A 26,782-nucleotide genomic window follows, 5' to 3' on the forward strand; every position below is an offset into this window, starting at 1 on the left:
TCTAGTGGCTGTTTAGGCACTAATAGCCTCAGATCTTTTTAACTGTGTCTGGTGCCAGCTGCGGTCTGCATGACGTCTTTCTGTGCCAAGTCAAACCCCTTGAATGGAAAATTCGTGGCTCGGTTTCCAAGCCCCTGCTCCTTATGGAAGGTCTAAAATGCCATTTCCAAGAAGGGTGCTTCCACCACCGAATGTCAGTGAATTCTCACTTAGGTAAACAAAAAGCTCTGTTTGGTTTGCTTTGCTTTTTTGCCATTTAATACCACAAAAAGATCCTTCCTCAGAATAGGCTGGTATATTGAGATGCTAAAATATTGTTTCTAGGAACACTAAATAAACACATGGCCTCCTTGGCAGACCATACAAGTGCTTAAAGGTCTTTTTTCCTCTCCTCCCACAAGAAGATTTTCATCCTGTCTCAACTATCACAAGCTTTCCCTCCTCATTCTGTGACTCTGCTACCTTCAAAAAAAAAGAAGCAAAACCCCAAAATTAAACAAGTGTGGTGACACTGCTGGTAAAGGTGCTTTTCTTCCCCAAACCCATGGTACTAATAACACCTGATATACCATTTCACAAGCTGAGCTCTGCTGGAAGGGGTTTCCTTCCAGAAACCATCACTTGAGATGGTTTTTCAATTAGTGGGATTGTAGCAGACAGATACATCATCTCCAGAGCTAAAATTCATCAGAGACATGCTGCAATTTCCCACTGCGTTGGGCAAACCCTTGGCTGTGACATTTCCTCTGGTAGCTTCACGTGGGACATGACAATGGATTCCTCAGCTCATCAAGGGCCCTTTTTAAATGCATTAACAGGAATACAAGATAAATCAAGTCATCAATAAAAAGTCTCCTTGCCTACCCTTTGCCTACCAAGGCTCAGCCTCTGAAGAGTGTTATATATTGCAAAATCTTCCCCTCTCTTTGCTTCCATCCTGTTGGATTGGGTGCAGGGAAAGCAGTGGGAGCCCAAGTAAGAACAAGTTCCTGGCTTAGCACACAGCAACAGCCCTGGGAACTGGAGGTTGTGTTCCTTGCTCTGCTACTGGCTCTCTTTGACACATCCATGTTCAGCTCCACAGCTTGCTACCCACTGGTACCCACAGACACTCCAGCAGGATCCACCCAAAACTGCAAGAATCTAAGTCCCCAAAAGCTCTTTGAGTGTGCAAAGCCACCCAAGCACTAACAGCATCCTGTGGCCAAGGGTCAGGCTGGTTCTAGGGAAAAGCTGAGGTCTGTTTGCTTTCTGAAATTACCTTCCTCCACAGGCAGCACAATTTGCAAAGCAAACCTTTCAGACTGGAGTATCGATGTACTGGGCTAGAGCACAAAAGGGTGTTACCCCACCTGTGTTTTCTTGTGTATTTGCCGCTCCCATCACTTCCTGATGTCTTGATTTTACAAGTGGCACTGCCATTTTCTTCATCAACCATCAAGAAGAGAAGAGTGGATTTAAAAATGCCCAGAACAATTTAAGTTCTTTATATGCCAGAGCACAAGATAACTCCCCCTCCCCTGCCACAAACTTCCTTGGAAAAATGAAATCTACAGTCGAGCTTGCACAAATTAAAATACCTTTGTTCAGTGCACTCTTGTGGTTAAAAAATAAATGAATTGGAAGTTCATTCCCTTGGGAAGGTCAACATATTCACATGCATTTCAGCATCCATGTCTACCATCATGGGTCAGGAAATAAAGCTAATAATGTGGCGGCATTCATGGTCCAGTGCACCCATTTCTCTTAAAAAACTTATTATGTGGGTGCTTCATACAGGACAAAGTGAGGACTTGGCAAGTAAAGTGTCCCCTGGGCAACAAGAATTAAAAGCCTTTCCATTTAAAATTAGAAATGTTAAGCTTTATTGCTGCAAATGACTTATAAAAGCTACTCTTTTAAAAACAAACAACAAAAATGAATAATCTAGCTGATTATGATGCCTTCAAAGGCATGAGGCCAGTTCCATTAGCTGTGGATCTGACCCAACAGGCTTAATACATCTGCAAGCACTAACAAGAGGGAGCCCAGGTCTGTTTAACATTCAATCAGCAGCCTGTGCTGCTTTATAAATAGAGAATGAAACATTACATGGGGAAAAAATAATGCACAAGTGAAGCATTTCACTGCCACAATTTTTTAATTTTAATTTTTTTTTTTAGCATTCTGTGATTTGGCTACAAGACCCAAAAGGTACTTCACAACAGTCAATAAACTTTGGCTTCAGTCAGCTGAAAACTCTTCCCTCCTCCATCCCCTTCGGACCCTTTTGCTACATTAGCCAAACCAGCATTAAGCAGGTTTTATTCCACCTCAAACGCTGACAGGAAAATTACCCAACAAATAAGGTTTGCTGTGGGGTGGCAGAGGTACCAGAATGAAACATGGCATGGCATTGTTGAAGACAAAGATGCAGCGTAAGAACTCATTCAGACTAAATGGAAACTGCAGTTGCATTTTGTAATCAGTGGAATGGGCACCTCCACGGAGTCGCTTATGAAAATCTTTTTGAGGCATTTTGTTCCAAAGCAAAGGGTCAGTTGAGGTTTCTGCTCTGTAACTCTTTTCTTCCTCCAGTACATCATGGCCTGGAGAATTGAGATTCAGCAGGTCTACCCCACAAACCCTTAGTCATGTGAATATGCTCTGTGACTTCCATTTTTAGACGTTTTCTGCCTAGCAATTAACTTTCTTCTTCTCTCCAAAAATCAATTAAAGGAAAAAAATAACCCTGAACAAATCTCTTCAGCTGATTACTGTCAGTGCTTGCAGATGGCAAAAATAATATATATTTGAGGTGTTTTTTCTGACTTTGCAAAAGGGTATGTGTTCCTGTAAAAAAAAGAATATAAAACCAGAATACATTTGAAGGAATGACTCATTTCATGTAAAACCCGTGCACTTTTCCCTTTGCTTTGCCAGGTGGTTCCCAACCCAGCCATATAGAGCACTCTAGTTAAAATATATCTTTCTTGTGGGCATTTCTGACACAGAAATTCTTCCTGGCTCTATCTTTTTGGGACCTGGGCTGCACCAGAGAGCCAGGTATTAGCTGGGAACTCTAACAAAACCACGGAATTTTACCCAGACAGGGGAAAGCTTGCAGGGTTTACAGTACCATACCTGGGGATGCAAACAGAAATACCTGTTTTCTGGCAGCTCAGACACAAATCCACATCCAGTTCATCCTCACAGATCCAAATTGTCACAGAGGATCACAAATGGCTCCATCAATCTACCTCCATGCAAGCTGTGAGACCAACTGGGCAAGATACGACCTATCCTCTTCTCTTCCCATCACAGCCAGAAGAAAAGAATGATTTCTAGGCTCAGGCAGAGAGATGATGAGCAACATTTCTCACTTCCTCTCATAGACACAAGTGAGAGTCTGAATCCACTCAGGTGCTAGTTTGCATCAGACGTAATCAGATGCAAGACCAGGCAGGGATGGGCATTGGATTTGTGGGAAAGGAGAAACAGTGACACTCTGCAGTGCAGTGGGAAATCGACCTCCAAAGACAAGGCAAAGTGCAGATCCAGAGACAAGTCACTCCATCACTGTCTGGAGAAGACTTAAGTGGAGTGAGGCTGCCTGACACTGCTGCAAAAAGAACCTTATATCAGCCCACTGGGAAAGGAGATTACCTAATGATAGCTGAGAACTCCTAAAGGGAGTGAATAAGCCTCCAAATCAGTCTATGGAGCCTGAAATCAACCCTTTCATACTGACATCCCCCCAGGCCCCTCCTTCAATGCAAGACTCAACAGGAAACCCCTCTCCCATCCCCTACACAGGTGCCAGTGCAAGAAGATGCCTGAATACCATTTCCACTGCCCCCCTGTGCCTGCCACCTTTCCGCTTCTCCTCTGCTTTGTCCCTTGTTCTGCTGGATCACACAGCCCATCCCAGCGCTGTGCAGCCTGGAAACAACATCTCAGCCACATTAGCAATTATCACCAAAGTGAGAAAAATCTCTGTGTATTAGAGCGTGTTCCCTCCCTCGAGCACCACTCCCATTACTCAGTGTAATGGGATCTTTCAGCAGCCACTCTGCATCTTCCAGATAACCGATGCGATGTGGCAGTCGCCATGGTAACATTGTTATTGTTAGTATTAAAAAGCAGTAAGGAAAATTGTCCTGCTCACACTCAGAGGAGTCCTTTCTCTGTGAGTTACCTCTGCCCTCTGGTAACTTTACAATTAAAGGAATCTTTGAATTTATTTAGCTACTGAATGGGCACAGTGAAAAGCCCCGTGCCATTTTTCTGGGATGCGTTCCTTTGCAGGTTAGAGAAGAACAACCAGCAGAAAGCAACAGCCTACAGGTGGAAGCAGAACATCCTGTGGAGAAGCTGGCAGGATCCATGGCATCAAAGGGGACTTTGGGAAGGGGGAAGAGGGGGAACAGACAGAAGGGAATGACACATTTGGGGCTGGGTGTGCATGCAGCACAGCAAGGGAGAGCTGCAATGGTGATGTGCCCTTTAAAGGCAGGGTGGACAGACAGGTAAAGGTAGGCATTTAGGGAAGGGAGGCATTTCTCAAAGCCGTGCTCACACTGTGGTCATGTGGCATTCTGAAGGCCACACAGCAACTCTCTGCACGACACTGTCCAAGATGCCTTGTGCTCATGTCTCAGTGGATCTTACCCAGGGAAATAAAGTGATCAAGACCCACTCCCCACGCCCCTCCACAAGCAGAGAAGCCCAGAAATTTCCTCCACCTCAGAACTGCAATGCCTGTGACAAGAGCATCCCTCATACGATCAGATCTAGCTGAATCCCTGCGGATTCGATGGGACAGATTCTGGTGGTGCAAGCAGGGGAAGCATCTTCCATTGCAGCACGGCTGTTACCAACAGGAAATTGAGGTCTGGGTCTGGTTCAGAAAAAGCTTTCTTAATTAGGAGCCAAGTGTTTCAGATACTGCCTTGGTTTTGATAACGAACAATTATTTCTTGTTCATCAAGCCTTCAATGTCTCTGGGTGTGGCTGGAGACACACCGATTTTGTTCTGAGCCTTTGACATGGGGTCAGAGGAAAATAACTGCTTCAGTATGAACATTTCAATAACAGAAACCTTTGAATGGGCTCCACTACATTTTAAGAATCTGATGAAAAGCACGGTGAATAATTAGATCCACTGGATGCTGGATCTACATGTATCAGAGCAGTTTCAGGGTGAAGGGAGGAGAGGGCTGATCTAATGATAAGAAATATATTGTCACTGCAATCTCAACAGGAATGGAATACACAGCCAGGGACTCTGAATATGGATCTTGCCAAACTGTATGGAAAAGAGTGAAATTCCCAGTCTTCTTCAGTGAAGTAATGATCAACACTTGCAGATGACTTTTCCAGGTAGATAAATTGCTCACAAGAAAACATCTTCAATATCTCAATTTCTCCCCCATACACCCACTCTCAACTTATTCTGTTAAAGACAAGTACATAGTTTAATTATTCCCACTCTGAAAGACCGATAAGTTCAGCTTTCTTAAGAAAATGATCCATGAAAAGGAAAGAACTGTGGAAGACTTGAGAAGTCAAATAACTATGGTATCACCCAGCCAATAGTTACTAAATCATTGTCTCCCTGAAAAGCAGGACTGAATAGCATTTAGTGATGATAGAGGCTGAACTGGTTGCACACAAACTTAACTTGTGCAACAAAGAGAGCAATTTTCACAAAACCAGTAACCAACGGGCAGTTACCTCTGTCAACCCAACATTGTGTGTTGTAAACCTACACTGAAAGGCCCCCCAGGTACTTTTTGTGGTGCTATCCGGAGACAGAAGAATCTGGGCAAACTCAGCAACTGTTCTCCAGCTTGCTGCTTCTTCAGCAGGATGCTGATGTCTTGAATAGAAGCTCCAGCTAAGAGACAGTCAAGAAAGTGGGTAGAAATTCACTCTTGACCTTACAACTGCATCTGGTTGGTTTCTGTGCTATCTGGACTGGCTGGGAGACAAAAGGAGTCACTGGAAACCCTGTCCTTGTAGGAGGAATACAATTCTATGATAGAGTCAATGCATTTTCAGACCTTTTTTCATGCTCCCTCAGTCTCACCACTGGATGGCAAAGGACAGTAACATGCACTACCTTCAAAGCATGCAAAATGGAAGGCAAACACCAGGCACCATTTGTTGTGCATTTCTTACTGCAAAATAAGATCTTTGCCGTTCAAAAACTTCCTGGGGGACCCATTCAAAAGGCATAAACAGGCTGGAGGAGGCAAGGTCTATAAATCACTGCCAGTCAGCTTAGAAAAAATGATGCCGTTGCTTCTCCGCGGAGGAGTAAAACAAGAAATGTCTTTTACGTCTGGATGGCTCAACCAGGGCGCTATTTTAACATCACTTTCTCGTAACCCATCTACACAGAACTATTTAAACATTTGTTATAAAGTATGTATGGGATGACTCATCCAGCTGAAGAATAAGCTTAATTGGTCAAATTTCCAGGACACTGTGTGCTGAGCTATAGAGAATCATAATCCCATCTATTAGGGGATGTGACAAGTTGCAGAAGCTATCTAAAATTCCTGGAAGAGGTAGTGTGAAACAAGAGCCGTTGCCTAGGGACAGTCTCCTCTTTAATTATCCTAAAGAGCTCAGATCTGTGCTATTCTGGATGGATGAAAAATATGCATGCATAAGCTCAGATTCTGGCTTTGGCTTGCTCATGCGAGAAAGTTGTCTAATAATTCATTAGCCTCTTCAATAAAAGATACCCAAAAGGCGGAATAAAGGGCATCTGTGGATTTGACTGCTGTGTTTGTATGGTCCCAAAACTGCCCCCAGGGATCCTGCTCTTCTGCATAATGCAGCTACATGACTAAGAAAAAACAACCACCAAGAACTTGGGAAGAGTTTCGTTCGTCCCTGAGAACATTCCCGTGCCAAGTGACCAGAAGTAGAGGGCAGATAAGCACTTCATTGATTGAAACAGGAATGTTAAAAACACTTCCAGAGAGATTCTTAGTGGGTGAGGAGCACAGTCAGAAGTAATTATAATATATAAGTAAATATAAAATCAAATACAAGACATCTCATTTTGTATTCTGCAGGATGCCACAGTAGTGCCACAGCACATGGGAGAGGACCTCCTGGCCATTTCATTGCACATTCTTACTGTCTGATCTCTCTCCCCAGCATACAGGTACAACATACAGAGACATACTGCTCCTCACACACAGATTACTAGAGCCACAGTAGCAAAATTGCTCCCTCTGAGAACCCTTGAAATCAAACATTGCTGTGGACTCACACTAGTTGCACGTGCATTTCCCATGCTGATCTCACACATCTGGAGTTCACTAAACCAATGGAACCTCTACATTTGGATGGACTTTTACCTCTCCTGCCATCATTTCTCTTGCAGAAATCAATGGGATGATTTGCTTGCTTTTGCCAGCATGCAGCTAACAATGGCTCAAGTATAGAGGAATTCTTTAATTTTAATCAGTGTGCTAGCAGGAAGGTGTGGATGGTATTTCCAACACGCCACATACCAGAAAGCAACACAAAGCAACCAGCCAGCAAAAGAAAATATGATCTCATTTATATTATCTTTCTTAAAGGTTTTAAAAAGTGTAGCCAAACTGAGATAATAAAAGTTAAGTATTTACTATGATTTCCTCTTACAAAAAAACAAATGTAAAATGATTCCATTGGTACCAGATAATAGGGCTGCTTATAACCAGAGGGCAGTATTTTTAATAATGTCACTAAAAATATGCACTGGCATAAAAACGTGGTGCAATAAAAAAAAAGAAGTACAAAAGGTAATGAAATATTACCTATTATCTCAGCTCATTTTTGCCAGGAAATAATACTACAAACTTAATACGATACAAGGAAGCCTTATGAAAAGCAGGCAGGGAGAGGCTTAGAGTCTTATCCAGTATTAGACGAGAGGCTGAGTGATTAATAAGTTGACATTGAAGAGCAGAGAATGGAAATCATATGGACTTCAGGGAAAGGAAAGAGCATACAAATGAAACTCATGCTGCCAGGCTGCATGGGAAGAGGCACACACAGCTCCCACGGTCCCCACCATGCAGCACTGGGGAAGGTGCTGCGCATGCAGCTGGAGCCTCAGAGCCCCCACGCTTGCTGCTGTGAGGTCCTTGTGCATGCACAAGCAAGAGCAATGGAAGAACTGCAGTGCATGCACAAGCAAGAGCAATGGAAGAACTGCACCAAAAATAGGATGAGGAGAGAAGTAAAAGCACTGTAAGGAGAGGTTTGAATGCAACAGCAAGTTAGGAGTTTGAAGAATAAGGAAAATGAGATATCCTTTGTAAGGAGTAGATGAAATGAGATTTACCTATAGCAGTGGATGAGCTGTATATCTAATTTATGGACCTTGAGCATGCAGTGTGTAAGGATGAGATGCTCTTGACTTTTCTTAAGATCTTCTGATGAAATTAAAATTTGATCTTACACTGACCTTAACATTGTCCAGGGCTGCAGGATTAATTTTCACATACCCCATGAGGCACCGTTACTTACAGCATCAACAATGCCATTTGTTGTGGGTCACAAGCCAACACATCACTTCCAGGAGACTACATTTCCTGTTGCTTCTCAGGCACACTGTGTCTGGTTCTGATTTGTATGCTGCCCATACTGGAAAACGTCCGCTGTGGTTTCCAGCAGTGGGGATTTAACTGTGGCTAACTCACTGTTTACTTTACTCGTGGTACCAATGGAGAGTCACTACCGATGGTAAACAGGTACTACACATGCTCTAGGATTGGTGAAGAATCCAGTCAAAACCAACAGAATGAAAGATCCTGCTAAGTAATTTAGATCAAAACATGTGATGTCCACTGAAAAGAAGGAACCAAGCCCAAAATCCCAAGAAGCTAGAAACATTTATTCACACACCTCTTAAGAATAAATTATGGCTTTAAATATTCCGGATGAAAGCAACAGTATTGTTGCAATATATTGTGACATATATATATATATATATATAGTTGTGAATTTGGGGGGAGAAATGAAAGGGTGTGATTCTGTAGTGCTTCAGAGGAGAGCAGCTGAACATTTCTCCTTCCAGTGAGTGGAACAAGCCTTATCTTGAAGTTTATCTAGGATGAATGGTAACAAATTTTTCCTGGATCACATCCCGATTTTAAAACTGGTATTTTTCTTCTAAACTACTAGAAGGTAATTATAGCCACCTTTTCTTTCTTGCAAAACTAAGAACACCTGGGCCAAATGAAAGGCTGTTCAGTTCCTTGAGACAATTCCTGTTAATTGTCTAGGATGATATCCTTTCACAAAAATTCATAAGCCCAATCCTAGCTTTTCAAGGAGCTAGGCACTTCCTACTCTCTGTTTTCTACTCAAACCATTGATATTTCCTCTGGCTTTGGAAAAGTCAAATCAGATCTCACATTTTTATCGCTCCCATGCTTTGTGGTTTAGGAAAAGCACCTTATCTTCTCAATGAATAGGGAGAAAATACTAGCAGCTACATGCTTCAGAGTCTAATTTTAGGAGGAACTGATCCATTCTAATATGCTGCAGTCAACAGGAACGGAGGGCACGCAATAATTCATGACTCTCTTTCCATGTTTGAGTAGAGCCTGTTGAAAATTTCCCAAGGAAACATTTTTCATCAGAAAATTCCAATTCCTGTGAACCAAAACTGCTTACAGGACAAGATATGCTTGGATGCTTTTCTAATATCTCTCTTCTTACCCAGCTTGAAATATCTATAATTATATAATGATATTTTAAATATGAAAAGGGATGTTTGACTTTTAAAAGGCAAAACAAACTTTCAATCTTCACTGTGACATTTTAATTCTTTTATAACACAGAGAAGCAAAAAAAAAAAAAGATTCAAATTCAGTTTACTTTCAATTTGGGCTGGAAAATATTTTCATAACTTTTCCTTGGAACAGGAAAGTACTTCCTACTTTATGAAGAAAATTCTTATGAAGGTATTTTCATGCCTGTCATTAAAAGAAAAGACAAAAGAAAAAAGCTTTATACTCATGGAGATAAACCTCTCTTTGACCCCAGTGATGAGTGGAGTGTTAAATTGTTATGTCTTTACTGTCACTTTGATTCACTTATTTAAAAATGGATGGTATTTGCATCAGAAGGCAGCAGAATAACCATTTCTTACCTTTAGTCTTTCTGTTACACCATCAGTGAAACTGACTGTGAATTCAGCAATTTTGGGCACTCTGAGTTTTCCTTTGTTCTTCTGGTCAGGCTGATATTCTGTTCTTGTTTTCACAATTACCTGGAAAATACCAACACTGTTAAGGGTCTGCACACAGCATAGTTTTGCTTTGGTTTGGTCTTTTTTTTTTTAATCTATAAACCATCCCCTGCACCTACACAAGTTCTACACCTTAGAACTGTTAATTAACACAAACTCATCATACCCTCAGGAGCTAAGGGAGACAGATAAATAGGCAGATACACAGACCTAGGGCAGTGAGCTTATCCCACTGAGTCTTAAAATAGCTGACAGTAAAATGCTTCACACCAACTTTTGCTTAGGACTGAGCATGCAATTTTTATATTTTATTCAACAGGCAGAACATGCAGGCTAACAGCCCATCCTAAAGAAGAGCCTCACTTATTAAAAGCCCTGTCCTAACAAGTTCCACTGAAGCCAATTTAAATTTAAGCCATTCAGCATCTCATTTATTCAGGCTCCAGATTATCAGTATTAATTTCATACTATCACCTTGGGTTTTCCCCAAAGATCTCAGTGTCATTTGCTGACTAACCCAGGTGCCACTAATCCAACAAAAAGGAGGTGTCTTAACACCAGTGGCAGGTTCAGATTAGATGTTAGAAAAGAATTTTTTACTGAAGGAGTTGTTGGGGCCTGGAACAGGCTGCCCAGGGAGGGAGTTGAGTCACCATCCCTGGATGTGTTTAACAAAACAGCAGCTGAGGTACTTAGGGATATGGTTTAGCATAGGACAGGAACTGTTGGACTTGATGATCTTAAAAGGTCTTTTCCAACCTTGTGACTCTGTGATTCTGTGTGATGTAGTGGAGAAGCTGCACGTGGCTTTCAAAAGGGTACAGTCACCTTACCAAAACCTCCCTGTCAATCTGCATTGAGTTTATTTGTAATCTAGAATTACCTTAAATTTTTGGGGTAAAATGCACCCACTGCAAACACAGAAAAGGAAACACCCAATGTCATCAGCTCCCAGAGAGGACAAGCATGGGGCTGTACACTGAAACTAACAGCCCTTCAGGGGAGTGAGTGTATCCACCCCTTTACACACCCGAATCTTGAAAGACTACCCATCCATGAGCCAATGCAGGCACACAGGACAGAAAGAGTATCAAAGCTCTCAATCCCAGGGCCAAAGCTTCCACTTTTTGGCCTCCCATCCTGAATTGTGGGGTGACACAGCTGTGAGCCCTGCCAAGGTGAGAATTAAATACTCCGGGAGTGGTGACTGGTTCCTATGAGAGTGACAAGAGTGATCCTAAAGCTCTTCATTAGAAACAAAAGTCTTGAAGGATTGAAAAAGATTAAGCAATGCACAGGGTTTAGTTACCAGCTAATGAAGAACTGATTTCCAAATGAAGACACCAAAGCCTGGTGTGGACCAGAGAAAACCTCAGGTATTTAATCTTCCTGCACTTAATGCCATGTGAAAATCAGAATGAGAGAAAATCAGCGAGGAGTCATAAGCCAATTTTCTGGATTCAAATGCAAATCATTAAAGACTGATGAATATTTACACCCTTCAGCGAATAATCCCTCTCAATAATATTTATTACAGTAGTATTTGCAACATTAAGATTTGGGAAGAAGAGAGGACAAAAAAATCCTCCTGAATGTATTTCTATTAGCATTTTGGAACTCAGAATTTCTGATGACACAACAGAGATGATGAGGTATGATAGACAGGGACAACCTTGATTCAGTGAGTTTGGGATGAAACATAACCCTGCTGCTCTGAACCTACAACTGAACATACCTGCACGATGCTCTGAAATGCAGCCCAGCACACCGCAGACCAAGTGAAGCAACACTCCCTCTCCATCCAGGACAAACTGGTCCAGGTCAGCTCCTGGCCAGTTATGAACAAGCAATAACCCCATTTTCTCACTCAAAAGGAAGTAAGAACACCCGGGCTCCAGGTCCCCGGCTTCCCAGGCTCATCACTGGCCTTTTGCAAAGCCAGGACAGCAAATCACAGCATCCATCACCAGCACCTGCCAAACCCTGCTCAGGAGCTGCACTCACTCTGTTTTCCAGCCAACCACTCACAGTATCCAATTCCCAACTTCACACTTCCTGCTTGGTATAAATCTTACGTGCAGACAAAATGTCTAAATATATGTGAGGGCTTTTCCAAAAACTCTAACATTTGGTCTTAATGAAGGATCGTGAAGCCAGAATACAATGAAAATAAACAAGGATTAAAAGCCTTGCTTGTTTCTACATATGATTTACATTTTCTTCCACTCTTTGTCACTAATACCAGTTTTATTACAGGTTTCAACCAACATCCTCTAAGTAGAAAAGTTTGAATGATGCTGTCTACAGGGATACAGCACGAGGCTGAAAATAAACCCAGAAAGCCCTTCACAAGGCATCAGATTCAAGTCCAGCAGCAATGTCTATCACGCCTGTGAATAACTAAGTAAGCTCAGCCCCCAGCCTGATCTGAAGCTACTTGAAACCCAATTTGCTGACTGTGCCAGCAGTGAAACGTGTGTGTGCGTAGTGCCACAGTCATCCTGCTGCTTAGTGTTCTGCAGAGAAATGTGCAGAGGTATCAAAAAGCTTTACTAGAGGAGCTAAGAAGTACCTTTGCTAAATACCTTTTGGCATTGCAAGAGCTAAGTATCAGCTCTCCAGAAGTATCTTTGTCAGACACCTGGTGGAACTGCTCGTCAGAAGAAAGACAGGGCATCCAGTAAGGTCCCCTCTTTGAAGGAGAGCACAGAAATAAAATGACAAAGGACAACCAGAAAACTGAAAACCTGTAGTGTGGGGGTTGCATTCAATATTGTGGCAGTAACGATAAAAATGCAATTTTGCCAAGGGCACAGGGTGCACAGTGAGAAGAAAAGAGCCTCCTCTTGTTCAGTCGCCTACAGCCTAAATAAATAAGCCTGAGCACGGATCCCACTTCTGCAGCAGTGTTCAGCCCCTCTCCATCCAACCAGCTGCCATCGGGATGCCCACGCAAAGGCTTCTGGAAATGGAGCTGTGTTCATCACACTCCTTGAGCCTCTGCACGAGTGTGACCAGCCTGGTCAGGGGTACCTCAGCAGCATCCAGAGACAGGAGTGAACACTCTCTGATGCTCAGAGACACCCCTCACACAGCATTTCCTACACTGACCCCCTCCTGTGCGTGGCTCAGCTGTGAGTGTCTCTGGAACAAGTTTAGGTAAGAGCTGGTCAAAGCCCTGAAGAGCTTTACATAAGCACAGAGTACTAATCTAAGTGCAAATTTAGAAAAGGAATAATCAATCTTACAAAGTAATTTTTAGCATTATGGGGGTTTTGCTATTTTGGCTGTTGTTCTGTTTTCTGATTCAGTTTGGGTAGGAAAGAAGATTTGCCTCCCCCCCTACTCCCTGCCATCACTCCTTTTTCACCTTTTCTTTCCATCTTGTCACCAAGAAAAATTTCCTGGCAGTAAAGTCTTCCAGAAACTCTAACCAAATTGCTGTTGGATGTACAGTAATAAAAACCCCACTGACTCCAGAGTCAGTGCAATGATCAGCATTCATTTATCACCCGCTACCCCAGAGCAGTTCCATCAGAGCCCAGGATCCCACTGTTTCAATGCAAACAAGGTCCATTCATCTCACACCACGACAGGTTTCCTGGGAGAGCTCCTGGCATTTATTACAAACCACAGCAACAGAACCATCCCCGTTCCCTCCTCTTGTCTGTTTTGCAGCTTCACTGACTTCAGCTGAGTTACTCCTGGTTGAAACTGGCAAAAGGGGAGTATAAAATTAGGTTCTGTCTGAGTTGCAATTCAAAGCAAACTGAAGTGCAAGAAATGCCCATGTCCTCAGGCCCTTCTCTGCAGTGGAAGTGAACTGCTGTATGGGGGTAACCTCCAGAACTGGCAGTAATGCTTGGCCATGTTCTGGCCCCCCAAGTACACACCATAAACACAAACAGTCCAAGCAGTGCTTAAATGGACAAGTCTCTTGCCTACTCCCAAAAAGACAATGAGCCTCCTCCATCTCCATTCCGTTCTGCCCATCCCCCATGCTTGTCTCCTTGAGCTCCTGCACACCTACAAATGAGTATTCGACAGCAAGGACAGTCCCATCAGCTTTTCTGGATTGTCTGAGCCTTTGCAATTGCTGGATAAACACCCTCTGAACCTTCCTTGGCACTTGCTGGCCCTGGTGTTTCATTATCCAGCACCAGCTTATGCCTGTGAATAACTTTATGCATTGTGATTGATAGCACTTTAAAGACAGTACTGTGGATGGAGTCTAAAGGAATATCAGCAGGGTTCTCCCTGCAAATGACATTGCTGTTGTAACCTATTCTTAAAGTTTTCACCCTTTTTCCTACAAATCCTCCACCTTTAAACTCCAGAGGCTGTGCTGTTCACGGCAGATGCAATAAAGGGGACACAGATAAATTACCTGGGACTTTCTTCATTTTACACCCCAAATAAAACTGTTCTTTCAAGGTTGCTTCCTAGCTGGAGTTTGCAGACTGAGGATTGTAAGAATACGAGAAAAACAGGGGCTTCCAGGGAGCACCAAAAAGACACATCTAATTATGGGAATCCGTGCTGCCAGTCCTTGCAGATTCCTCCAAAAATAAATTTATTTGGCATTTGAACTAATTAACTTCCAATTCAGCGAAGCACTTAAGCACACAAGTAGTCCTATTAACATCAGCAGGATTAGTCAGATATTTAAAGTTAAGTGTGCATTTAAGCACATTGGCCAGACCAGAGCTTAAGCTGGCTTCAGTCGCCTCCCCACAGCCAGTTGTAATAGCGATGCTCAGGGCTCCCAAGGCATTTCATACTGCAGCATGCCTGCCTGAAGTGCTTTACAGACCACCATGACCTCAGTACCCCCATATTACTGAGAGAGGAGTAGGAGTAAATAAAGAAAAAACAGAAATAAAGAAAAAAAGCAGCTGAGCAATGTGCTGAGTCACACCAGCAATTGGTGGTTGAGTCTGGAAGACAGACCATGGCTCGCTGCTGCTTACAGTGCACCATGTTTTCTTGGGTTTTCATTAACTGAGCAACAATAGTAGCTCCAGCACATTCTCCATATAAATATAACACTCTTGGGATTAGGGGCTAGCAAGAGATATGGCAGGAGTGGGTAGGAAGCCAGATGCTCTAAGGAAAAGGGCAGCTCTCTGCAGAATCGATGTGCTCAATCATCCTGGGTTAGCAGCTGTAATAGCCCTCCCCATGTCTCGAAAAGTTTTTACTTTCTGTTCTCTTTTTTGCATCTCCTGATTCCTCATTCCATCCCTCAAATGCTTTTCTGCAGGAGCTCAGCAGCAGTCTATAGAGAACGCTCTATAAAAGTTACAAAACCCCAAGCACGACAGGACAACAAGCCACATCTATCATGCTGCTCCACACAAGCAATATTTTTCTAATGATGCTGTTTGCTAATACATTTATCGAGTCCTAAACCTAAAGGCACTTATTATTCTAGGCTTAACGCTAGTGACACCACTGGAATCAATAGGAAACCTTTCCTCAGCCTTAATGAATGCAGGACCAGGTACCTTCTCTGTAGTGATGCTTTGGAAAATTATAGGTGTGCTGAGGTGAGAAACAACAGATGAGAGTCTGCGTACACCCACAGGAAATCCATCATCACCAACCCCAAGAAAGGAAACAGCAAGAGAGCGCTGGGAAATCTCCAGAGTTTGGATGCTGACAGAAAAAGAAAGCAAGCTTCTAACCAAGTGGACTATATTAAAAGCATTTGTTTTCAGGAGGAAGGAACAGAGTAGACGTGAAATGTGACAAATGGAAAAATATCACATTAAGCGTGGAGCCTTAAAAAGGATTTTCCTGCAGTGGGATGAAGTAAGTGTTTCAGAAAATGAACTGATATGAATTCCGAGTCCTGTCTCAGACTGGCTAAATGTAACATCATTTATTGCCACTTTATATTTGCGTTTGAGCTCTATGGTTTTCCCTGAAGACATGAGTAATAATATTTAACATAACTGGCATTGTGAAAACTTTAAATTATTCATTTGGAAAAGGACATGCTGCCCTGCTGTAATTCCCACTTCACTGCCACGGTGCATGTAATATATCGTGGTTCAGGTGCTGCAAAGTGCAAACCATAAAAATTTAAAATACTACTTCCCAGGATTATTAATAATGAAGAGTCTCTCACTCAGAGTGGCTTTCAGATTGACAGAAGAGATAAACAAAATGTGTTTCTCCTACCAAGGAGAAAGGCTTCCTCCAGGTTCAAAGCCGGACTTTGTACTCCCACAAAATGGTTGTAGCACACCCATCAGTTTCCATGTGGATTAGTCATGCTCACTTTTAAATGAAAATGAGACTCTCAGCTTCCAAACACACATGCCTTTCCTCATTCCTTGCAGAGAGAAGAGGAAACATAAACCTATCACTGGCACCGACATCGTGGTTTCCTTTGCCTTTGGTACCCAGCTGAGCATCAGTAGCTGGGAAGGACCTTAGCCCAAGTCCTGACCTTAGCCTGAGTCCCAGCTGTACGAGCAGCCCAGGTTTCAATGGCAGCAAAGGGCTGAGTCCCAGTCCTGGCACTAATTTGCTGTGGCTGAGTCGGTTTCTGTGCTCGTGTGTGACAAGCCAAGGGATGGCCACAACTCACCACCTGCTCACACGCAGAATTCTCCAGTGACTTACAAGCTCTAATCCTCACACACAGCCAGCTTCAAAGAGCAAATGAGATATGCACACTGCCAACAGCAGCTGAAGTTAAAATACTCAGCAGTAAAAGAGTATAGGGAAAAAGATGGAAAAAAAACATGTTTCAGGGCTCAGAACAATCACTTTCTTTGCAGGCTTAGGATGAAATATTGGTAGATGTGAGCAGCCCCATGCCTACCTGCAGCATCTCCTATACCTCTTCCTTGCACTGGCTACTGCCAGAAACAGGACACACTAGACTGGGTGGACCAGTAATCTCAGACTACCCAGCAATCACCGTGCTGCAAATTCCCAGATTTTCAGACAATCATGTCTTTTTAAAATGTCCCAAATATTTATGACTGTGCTCCATCCCATGGGGGAGGCAGGTCTGCTTCCAAATCTACAAGATGAACAGTCCTCCCAGAGATTAGTATTAAATCCTGCTTTTGCAATGTATGTAAAGGTAGTTCCCATGGCATCCTAGTCACCACTTTAATAGGTGGAATGTCTGAAATATCAAGTAGCACAAAGAAGCTGGGGGAAAGGATGCCTGGGGATCAAATCCATAGTCATCAGAGAAAGACACAGTTTGTAGAAACATTCTACTTCCCCCCCCCCCGCTCTGTATCAGCCCACCTAATGGATGTTGTGCTGGAAATGAGTTTCACAGAGGGTGGTAGAAAAAAGTGGTCTCCTGAATCAGTGCCAGGAGGATATTCCAGGCATAAGGAACATCACAAAAGGACAAAGACAGCAAACGTAATCAGCCCTGGCATCACTGTTGAAAGGCAGCACAGAATGCAAAGGCTGCACTGGGAGCTGCAGCCGAGAAGGGGAAGGCAAGGAAGGGAAAGGCAAGGCTCGCAAGCACAAAGGGAGCTTGGAAATTATTCAGCAAAGTCTCCCTACAAATCCCTAAGCGACCATAAACATCAGGAACCCACAGGAGGCTGCAAAGGGGTGACAAAAATTTATTTCACTAGGTTCAGCCAAGGGAGGGTATAGCAAAGCAAACAAAAGAAGCAGTAACTCAACTGTAGTTGGCTGGGGTAAATTAAGAGAGCTCTGTTGATTCCATCCAAACTACACTGATTTACACCAGTCAAGAATCCTACCCAGTCTTACTTTCCAAACCAGTAAGCAACCGGTGCGCAGGCTGCACTTCACCGTCTTTCTGAAACAACTTCCACCCGAAGCAGGGGGCTTTCATGTTAGAAAACAGAACAGATTGCCACAGGCTCAGCCAGACATCCAAACCCCAACGTGCTTTTCATGTCCGTTCCTGCAGAATGCGGGTGTGGGAACTGCAGAGCAGAGACAACTGGATTTAAGGGAGCAATGGAAGTCAGAAACCAGACAGGAGCTGGCTTTAAACAACCCAATTCAGACGCTGACAGCAGTGCAGTTAAGGAGAGAAATTTCTGCACAAGGCTACACAAATCCTGAGACTTTCCACACTGGAGAACTGCAGCAGCAACCTGTTATCTGTATGCAAGCCGGGCAGCAGGATGCTACCCGGGGTGCCTGTGAAGGCTGCAAGCCCACGCTTGGATTGCAGCACAGCTCTGCTGCGAGAGGAGCACCTGTGCGCAGGGGTGTTCGGGGTGCTACAGGCAAGGGCCAGCACAACGGCAGCTATATCCAAAGAGGAGCATCATGAAGTGCCATGAATGTCAAGCAGGACTGTTCCAAGGCATGGAAACAAGATCAAAAAGGTTACCCCAGAAACCCTGCACTGCCAGAGACAGCGTTGCTGCAAATATTTATTACAGCTTAATGAGCAGAGGCTGTGTTTACATGCAAATACACATTTAGAGGACAAATGGATTTTCACAGTGGAGAAGGGGGACGAATGTCAGAGGAGAGGAAGGCTCAGACTTTGGTGTTTGTGGGGATTAGGCAGAGTATCCCAAATGGAGAAGGGAAAGGATGGGGAAAGGCAAGACAGCCCGCGCATTCCTTCATACTTGCAATGCTCTTTTTTATTGCCTTCCTTTCTTTTGTTTGCACTTTCTTTCCCTTCACATCCTCCTCCTCCCCTTTACACATCCTACCCTCAGCTGCCACAAGCACTCGCCCTGCCCCATCTCTTCTTTCACCATTCGCTCCATCCCACCAGCCACCAGCAGCATGAGCAGGAGCACAGACACCAGCCCCTGGCTCCATCAGCAGCCCCCCCAAGATGGCAGCAGGGAAGGCAGAGCTGCCCCTGGCCCCACCATGTGTAGCAGCACCCCAAAACCAGCTTCACACTGCCCAGAGGCATGTGCCTTCAGGCTGGCCAGAGCAGCTTCACAGTGGGCAGACCCACATCAGTATTTCAGGACGGAGCAGCAAGTAGTCCCCCAGGTACAAGAGCACTCATGCAGCATACTATTAATTATGCCTGCTCAGCTGCCCAAAACATTATTCTCTGTTAAACCAACAGGGACAGGCTGGGAGCACAAGGGACCCTCCTGATTTTCAGGAACCCTTCATTACTCTGTGTAAATGCATGGCCTCAGCCGCTCACAGAGGGTGCGCCCAGGGAGGGCAAGAGGCAGGAGCACAGGGTGGGAAAAGCTTTTCAACAGAGCAGTTACATCTATTTATTTATTTTTTCCTATCTTGGGTTGGATGGCAGGAATCTGTCACCAGAGAATTGTTTCTCAAGCCTCTAGATGCATTCAAAATACAGAACAATGGGCCACATGATAAGCCTTCTGCAGCTTTCCCCACAAAAGAGATGCCGGATGTTTTTTCCAGCCCTGACAATAGCTTTCATGCACTTTTGTGTTATGTAAAATTGGGATTTTTTTTCCTACCAGAACAGAGGCATTTCCTGCTGGATTATATTGAAACAAGCCTATGAGACCAAGGGGTCCCCAGTTTGTTAGTCTCATTTAAAATTTCAGTGAACCAGTACGGTCCCTGAAAAGCTGTGGATCTTTTAGCATTACCATTGCAGAGAAGAATAACAATTACAGCCAAAGCACTTTGCCTACACCTAGGAAAACAAGTGAACAGCTAGCCTTTTCCTCTCTGGTCCTAAGAGAAATCTTCTGGTTTATATTTTTTTTTTCTTGAATACAGAAGAAATGAAATTCAGAGACACAAAAAGCCAGGTGAGGGGCTGTCACTGGTGATGTCTATTATTCATGTTACGTGGATGGATTTCAGAAAAAACACCATGCAAAAATGAATCAAGAGCATCTGTCCCTGTCTTCTGCAAAAGCCATCCCAGCAAGAGAACAAGGGGCAAGGGAAATGCTTGGAGATAGCCAATAAATATAAATTCACAGCAGGTTTAACACCATAGGGGAGAAGTTATTGTCCCAGGTACATTTCTCCCCGTGCAGCCATGCAGCATGCTGATGCTGCAGGAGGAATAGCAAGAGCCTAGGGAGGAGCTTGATGGAAAACGAAACAGTCCAGTGGCCAATAATTTTAAATAAAGGTTGCCAAATCCAAACCTCCTGAATTCCTGCCTGGATTTTTCCAACAGTAACAAGGGGGGAGTCAGAAGGAGCTGCTAAACTCAAAGTGCTTTGAAAAACAAACCTGTTAGGAAAGCATCCCCAGAAGGACAACAGGTAAGTTTAAGCATTAGCTTTAAGAAAGTGCTGCCCAGGAGCTATCTGAAAGGAGATGGGCTTCTGGGATTGCACCACATGAGCAAAAGCCTCATTTTTATATTCTTTCTCTGAATCGTTTCTCTGAAAACAAATGCAGAAAAATAGCCAGACACAGAAAACACTTTGAAAGAGATGAAGCTGTGATGAAACACCTACAGAGGTTAATGCTGAGAGTCACTTTGAGTGACTCTCAAGTGATCCAGTTACAAAAAATATCCTTAAAATGAAGAAAAAACAGGTATTTAAAGCCTTCAGCCTGTAGATTCCTTTGGCTCTTTTGGGGTGCTTTTAAGGATCTGCAGAGGTGAGTACACCACAAACAACAGGTCTGGTGTTCAACTTGCATGCAGGTGTCTACGACTCAACTGGACAAAGCCTGTGATCAAACAGAGCTTGCAAACCTCTGCCATACAATGCACAGACCCCGTGTGAAGGCATTGTATGATAAGAGCCGCAGCTGGGCTGCCCTGCACAGAGCCAGCACACTCCCCAGCCAGGCGGCTTAAAGCTAGAACAAGTGCCCAGCCCCAAGCTGCAGTCAAACCTCCTTGCTCTGCTTTGATGCGCCCTGGATTGCCCCGGACTCAAGGTTAGATCCAGGGTGAGAGCTCACACTGTCTTAAAGGAGAAGCCCAGAAAGGGAAGCATTTACCAGGGAGGGTTTTTTCCCTCCCCCTGGTTTTCACTCCAGGGCAGTGCCAGGGAGCACCAGCTCTCTGTGGCTGGGGCGACTCGAACTGGTTGGCAGCAGCTGACAGGCGGGCTGGGGGCGGGCAGGGGGCGGGCAGGGAGGGGGCTGGGGGCGGGCAGGGGGCACCGATCGCCTCCCTGCGGTTGCGAGGGGCTTGCATTGCAGAAAACGAGCACGCAAAGCCCTCCCTGGCTGTTGCTCAGACCCTCCCCAGCCCGTTTGGGCTCTGGCCCGCGGCGCGGCACGCCGCGCAAGGGGCGCGGGAAGCGCCCTGGCTTAGGCTTGGGCTCTCCCCAGCTAAAAACCAACCGCCGGCTGGTTTTAGGTACACAAAGAAAGAAAACTCAACAGATTTTAGTTGTTTGATTGGGGTTTTTTTCTAACCCTGCCTCCTGACTGCAGAGGATGTCCAAACAAGAATACGTACCGAGGGGCTTGGCATCCCTGCCTGCTGTTCCCGGGGCTCCTGGTCCGGCTGAGCTGGGTAGCAGCTTTCCCCTCCTAGGCACAGAGCTGAAATTTGCCCCCCATCACTTAACCTTTGCCCAACCTTTCCACCTGAGGCTCACCCCCTTGTTAGCAGATCGTTAAGCAGACCCTCTGCCCTAGGGTGGACTCACCCCATCAGAACCGGTTCCACAAAGAGCACAGGAAACAGATTGTGAATTATTTTGCCTTTATCACACACAACCTCTCCTTTCTGTAAAGGGATCTCCAGTGGCCGCTCACTCCAGGCCTACTGCACGGGGGAGCTGAACCTCGGGCTGCAGCAATCAATGCCGCTGACTCTAACGAGTTCTGAATCGCGCTCAGCGCTCCCGGAGATACATCCCGCTCTTCCAGCAAAGAAAAATATGGATGTCAGGAGATGCATTGACAGTAATGTATGCTAATGAAGGTAATGTAACCTAACAACACGTGAATTATTGATGTAGGCATGTTTAAACAGAAAAATCAGCAAGGAATCACACCAGACCAATACACTCCAGTGTTTGTTCACCAACAGGCAATTGGAACGTGGTGGTCGTGAGAACACTCATTACCACTTTATTAGCTTGAAAGGATCTTCCTTAGGTTATCCACGTCTCACCTGATACATGAGTCACTTCAATTACACACTTTGTAATAGCATCAAATGAGCTACTTTTGCACTCTAGTTTCCTCAGGGCTTTTCAGGCGTTTATGATAAATCATACCATCATACCCCTCTGCCTGGATTATTTTGCTTTATCTTATTTATCAGAGGCATAGATAAGGGCTGGCTTAGCCTCTCGTTCACAACAATGCATGGAAGTGTAACTCTCCTGAATGCAGAGAAGTTGCTCCAGATTGCCATGAGGCACATGGAGAATGGAACTAGCTCCTTTGTCTGGCCTGGCTCTGGTTCCCAGGATGGCAAGGCAGTTGACTTATCATAAAATAAACACAGTTTGTCTATCTAGACAGTTTTATCACATCCATCGTCGTGTTCCCCTAATGCATTTAGAGAAAATTCATTTTGTACTGCAGTAAACCCAGGATATATGTTCGGTAATCACCAGTGTTAATTTTACTATTATTCCATTATCCCGTGAGATCTAATAATTCTGTCTGTACTTTGGGGTGAGCTGGCTCCATCTCTGTGGTATTTGAGAACTACACTGCAGGCAGACTTTGTTTTTGTAAGGACTGCTGGGGCATAGGGATTTTTACGGTCTCATCATGTCCTCACCAGGTTATATTGATACGCATCGTCACCGCATCGACATAGACAAAAGACTTCCTAGTACATACTGCATCTAAAAAAAACCCCTCCAACCACCAAGCCACAGCCAATCACCGATGCACATTTCTGGACATTTTAGTGCTGCATTCAGTTCTGAGAGCGTTGAGTGGGCAGGGGAGAAAGCTGTCCCCTGGCTGGAGCCAATGGGGGGAACGAATCCCTGGATTGCTCCACCATCACCCCCTGCACGGGGAAACTCAGCCCCTCTCTGAAGAGCAATCAGCATCCTCAACGCCCAAATAAGCTTCGCAAAAACCACAGAGAAGAAAACAAACCTTGACTGAGATAATTAAAATAGCTGCTTATTTCGGAAGAGTTATCCCGTTGCTCTCAATGCAGGTGATTAATCTTTACTGATAAGGAGACATTGTAAGCTGCTCCTAAATTTCTCCAGCACTTGCAAGAGAAACACACACTAAGCCCTCTCCAGTTGCATCTAGGAAGGAATATTTGGGGCTTCTTTTGAGGCAGGAAGAAGTTGCGTGCTTATTTGCCATGTTAAAACAGATAAAGGCGCTATGAAAGGTAACCCCTTTTTATTTATTGAGCAAACACTCTGCCAGCGGTCATACCATCAGAGACCAGTAAATCACCGGAGCGCTGAACCCCGAGGGGTGTATGTGTGTGTGAGCATGCAGGAGAGCCAGTCGATTTGGTTTTACCTTTTCCGGAGCCGGGAACTGCAGGTGATTTACTTCCAAAGGGGTGATCAGAGGAACTGTCTGAAAACCATCTTCGTTGGATGGCTGTTTGTTGTTCTTGTCGTTCAAATTACTCCCCAGCTTCACCATTCTCGCACCTTGCTTTCCAGACCTGAAACCAGCAAGATGCTCAGTGTCACGAGCGGAGCGGGGAGGATTTCTGCCTTTACCCTGCCGGGTTTGACTCAGCGTACGGGGTACCGGGGCTTTTACACCCGGCTCCCCAGCCACACCACACGCCACGGCTCGACTTCACACATCCATTCAGCCGAGCCCCACGCAGACACCCCCCGAGCGCCCCATAAAATCCCCCCAAGCGCAGCTGCTCCCAACGCGCCGACACCACGAACGACATCACAGCGAGCCCCAAAATTCGGGGATGGGGCGCATCCCTGCCGGCTCCAGGGGTCTTTCTTCATGCCCACCCCCTTCCCTTTTCTCTTGCAGAAGGACGGACACCCGTACCCCCCACCCTGGGGAGCCGGGCTGGTCCCCTCCTCCCAGCTCCCCCGGGGATGGCAGGGCAGGGATGCTGGGGAGGGGGGTCTGCAGCACACGTCTCCCCCAAGTCTCCCCCCCCCCCCAACCCCCCGCGCCCCTCCGCCGCCCCCCAGTCCCTACTTACTGCAAACCACGCGGTCACTGGCGGCGGCTCGGCCCGGGCGCTGCAGCGAGGGGCGGGGGAAGGCGGAGGCGAGGGGGGGCAGGAGGTTTCCGTTAGTTCGGAGCCGCGGTAGCGGGGCGCGGGGGAGCGGTGCTGAAGGGACAGCGCTGCGCCCTGCGCTCGGCTGCGGCTCCGCAAGCGCGACTGAGGGCGGGCGCGGGCGGCAGCTGCCCCCCCCCCCCCCCCCCCCTCCACCCCCCCGCACGCTCGCTCGCTCGCCCGCCCGCCGCGCGCGCGCGCACGCCCCGCGCGGCGCCGCGCGGCCTCGGGCACCCCCTGGCGTCCCCGCCGCGCACGGCCGCGCGCCCCGGCGGGCGGTAGCGCCCCCTGCGGGCCGCGCGTGGAGCCGGCGACGGGAAGGCACGGGCCGGGCCGGGCGCAGCGTCGCGCGTGGACGGGGGCCGGCACGCGCCCACGAGCGGCGTCACGGAGCGGGTCCCAGGGCAGCCGCGGCGCTGCCGGGGAGCGGGGCCCGGGCTGCGGCTGGGCCCGCTGGGCGCCCCGGAGCCCTCCCCCGTCTTGGGCCGCTGAGATGCTGGAGGGACAGGGCAAGGCCACGCCCCCGGCCCCGCGCGGTTTTGTGGGGGGCTCTCCCCCCATTTCCAGGCGCCAGACCGGTGGCACATCGCCCCCAGGACAGGGGCGGCACCACAGGGTGCCGGGCTGGCCGGCCAGCAGACGCGGTGCCCCTGCAGCAGGAGGCTGAAGCACTTCGCTGGGAGACAGAGGGCACTTTGGGATGACTTTGGCCTGATTTGTTTATAAATAGAGAATTTGCCTCCAGAGCTTGCAACTTGGCATCTTTGGCCAGACCTAAATATCCTCCTAAGAGGCATGAACTGCTTCCGTAACAAAGCCTGTTAGAGCTGCTTGTGCGCAGTCACTCAGAGCCCTGCTTTGGCAGGGGAGTGGAAGCGCTTATCACAGAATCACAGAATTACCAGGTTGGAAAGGACCTTTAAGATCATGGAGTCCAACTGTTCCTGTCCTCTACTAAACCATATCTCTAAGTGCCTCATCTACCCGTCTTTGAAACACACCCAGGGTTGGTGACTCAACCCCCTCCCTGGGCAGCCTGTTCCACATCCCGACAACTTTCAGTGAGTAATTTTCTCCAAACATCCAATCTAAACCTGCCCTGGAGCAGCTTAGTGCCATTTCCCCTTGTCCCATCTCCCGTCACTTGGCTGAAGAGACCATCGCCCACCTCTCTACAACCTCCTTTCAGATAATTATAGGCAGTGATAAGGTCTCCCCTCAGCCTCCTCCAGACTAAACATCCCCAGCTCCCTCAGCCACTCCTCATAAGATCTGCCCTCCAGCCCCTTCCCCAGCCTGGTTGCCCTTCTCTGGACTCACTCGAGGACCTCAATGTCCTTCTTGTAGTGAGGGGCCCAGAACTGGACACAGCACCTGAGGTGCAGCCTCACCAATGCCGAGTACAGAGGCACAATTGCCTCCCTAGACCTACTGGCCACACTGTTTCTGATACAAGCCACGATGCTGTTGGCCTTCCTGACTGCCTGGGCACACTGCTGGCTTATATTCAGTCAGCAGTCACTCAACACCCCCAGGTCCTTCTCCACCTGGCAGCTATCTAGCCAGTCTTCCCCAGGCCTGTAGCACTGCATGGGGTTGTTATGTCCCATGTGCAGGACTCTGCACTGGGTATAAGCTTGTTCACAGTCCATCAGGTCAATGTCTTGAGCAGGAAGTGCTGAGCAGCAGTGAGTAGAGTTGGTACAGCTAAAAACGACCTTCTCCTAACATCACCTTACACGGTCAATTAGAGAGCTGCTTTTGGTGACTACACCGAAGCTTAAAGCAAGCACAAGACCAGACTCCTGTCAGAGCATCTCATATCATTCATGAACAGCACCACTGGGGCTGGCAGGACCTTCTGGAGACCATCCAGTCCAACCCTTCTGCTTAAAGCAGGGACAGCAAGAGCAGGTTTCTCAGGGCTGTGTCCAGTTGGGTTTTGGATATCTCCAAGGATGGAAACATCACAAATGTTCCAGCAAACCTGTTCCAGTGTTCAGCCACCCTCAGAGTAAAATAATTTTCTTGCATTTAAATGAAATGTCCTGTGTTTCAGCTTGGGCCATTGTCCCTTGTCCTTCCTTTGGACACAACAGTGGCTGGCTCTGAGCTCCCTGCGCCTTCTCAACAATCCCAGCTCTCGCAGCCTCTCCCCATATGGCAGATGCTCCAAATAAGAAAGTGCAATTGCAACAACTCTCTCCCCAACTTTCTATCTATGACAGATTATACCATGTGAAGTGATTTGACCATCCAAAGAGATTCACAGACTCTATAACAATCTCACACCGAACGCGTACATTCAAAGTACTCTAGCTCTGCTGCCAGCAAAACGGCTGTTTTCAACGGAGGGGCTGGGAAATGCTATTTAGAAATGCAAAGGAAACCTTGCAGTGTAACTCCATAGAAATGGCACTGTG

General features: G+C 46.1%; 1 protein-coding gene across 1 annotated transcript in view; it reads right to left on the bottom strand.

Annotated features, from left to right (window-relative positions):
• Positions 1–23,746, bottom strand: part of NSG2 (neuronal vesicle trafficking associated 2) — a gene marked incomplete at both ends in the record, with an annotated part of 34,370 nt that extends 10,624 nt beyond the window's left edge. Inside the window, 2 exons of the mRNA XM_084268588.1 lie at positions 10,148–10,267; positions 23,618–23,746. Of these exons, the coding sequence (XP_084124714.1) occupies positions 10,148–10,267; positions 23,618–23,746 (249 nt within the window). The remainder of the gene's footprint in view (positions 1–10,147; positions 10,268–23,617) is intronic.
• Between the last annotated feature and the right edge of the window lie 3,036 nt (positions 23,747–26,782).

The sequence above is a fragment of the Gallinula chloropus genome (assembly GCF_964237585.1).
Source record: "Gallinula chloropus genome assembly, chromosome: 10".
Lineage (NCBI taxonomy): Eukaryota > Metazoa > Chordata > Aves > Gruiformes > Rallidae > Gallinula > Gallinula chloropus.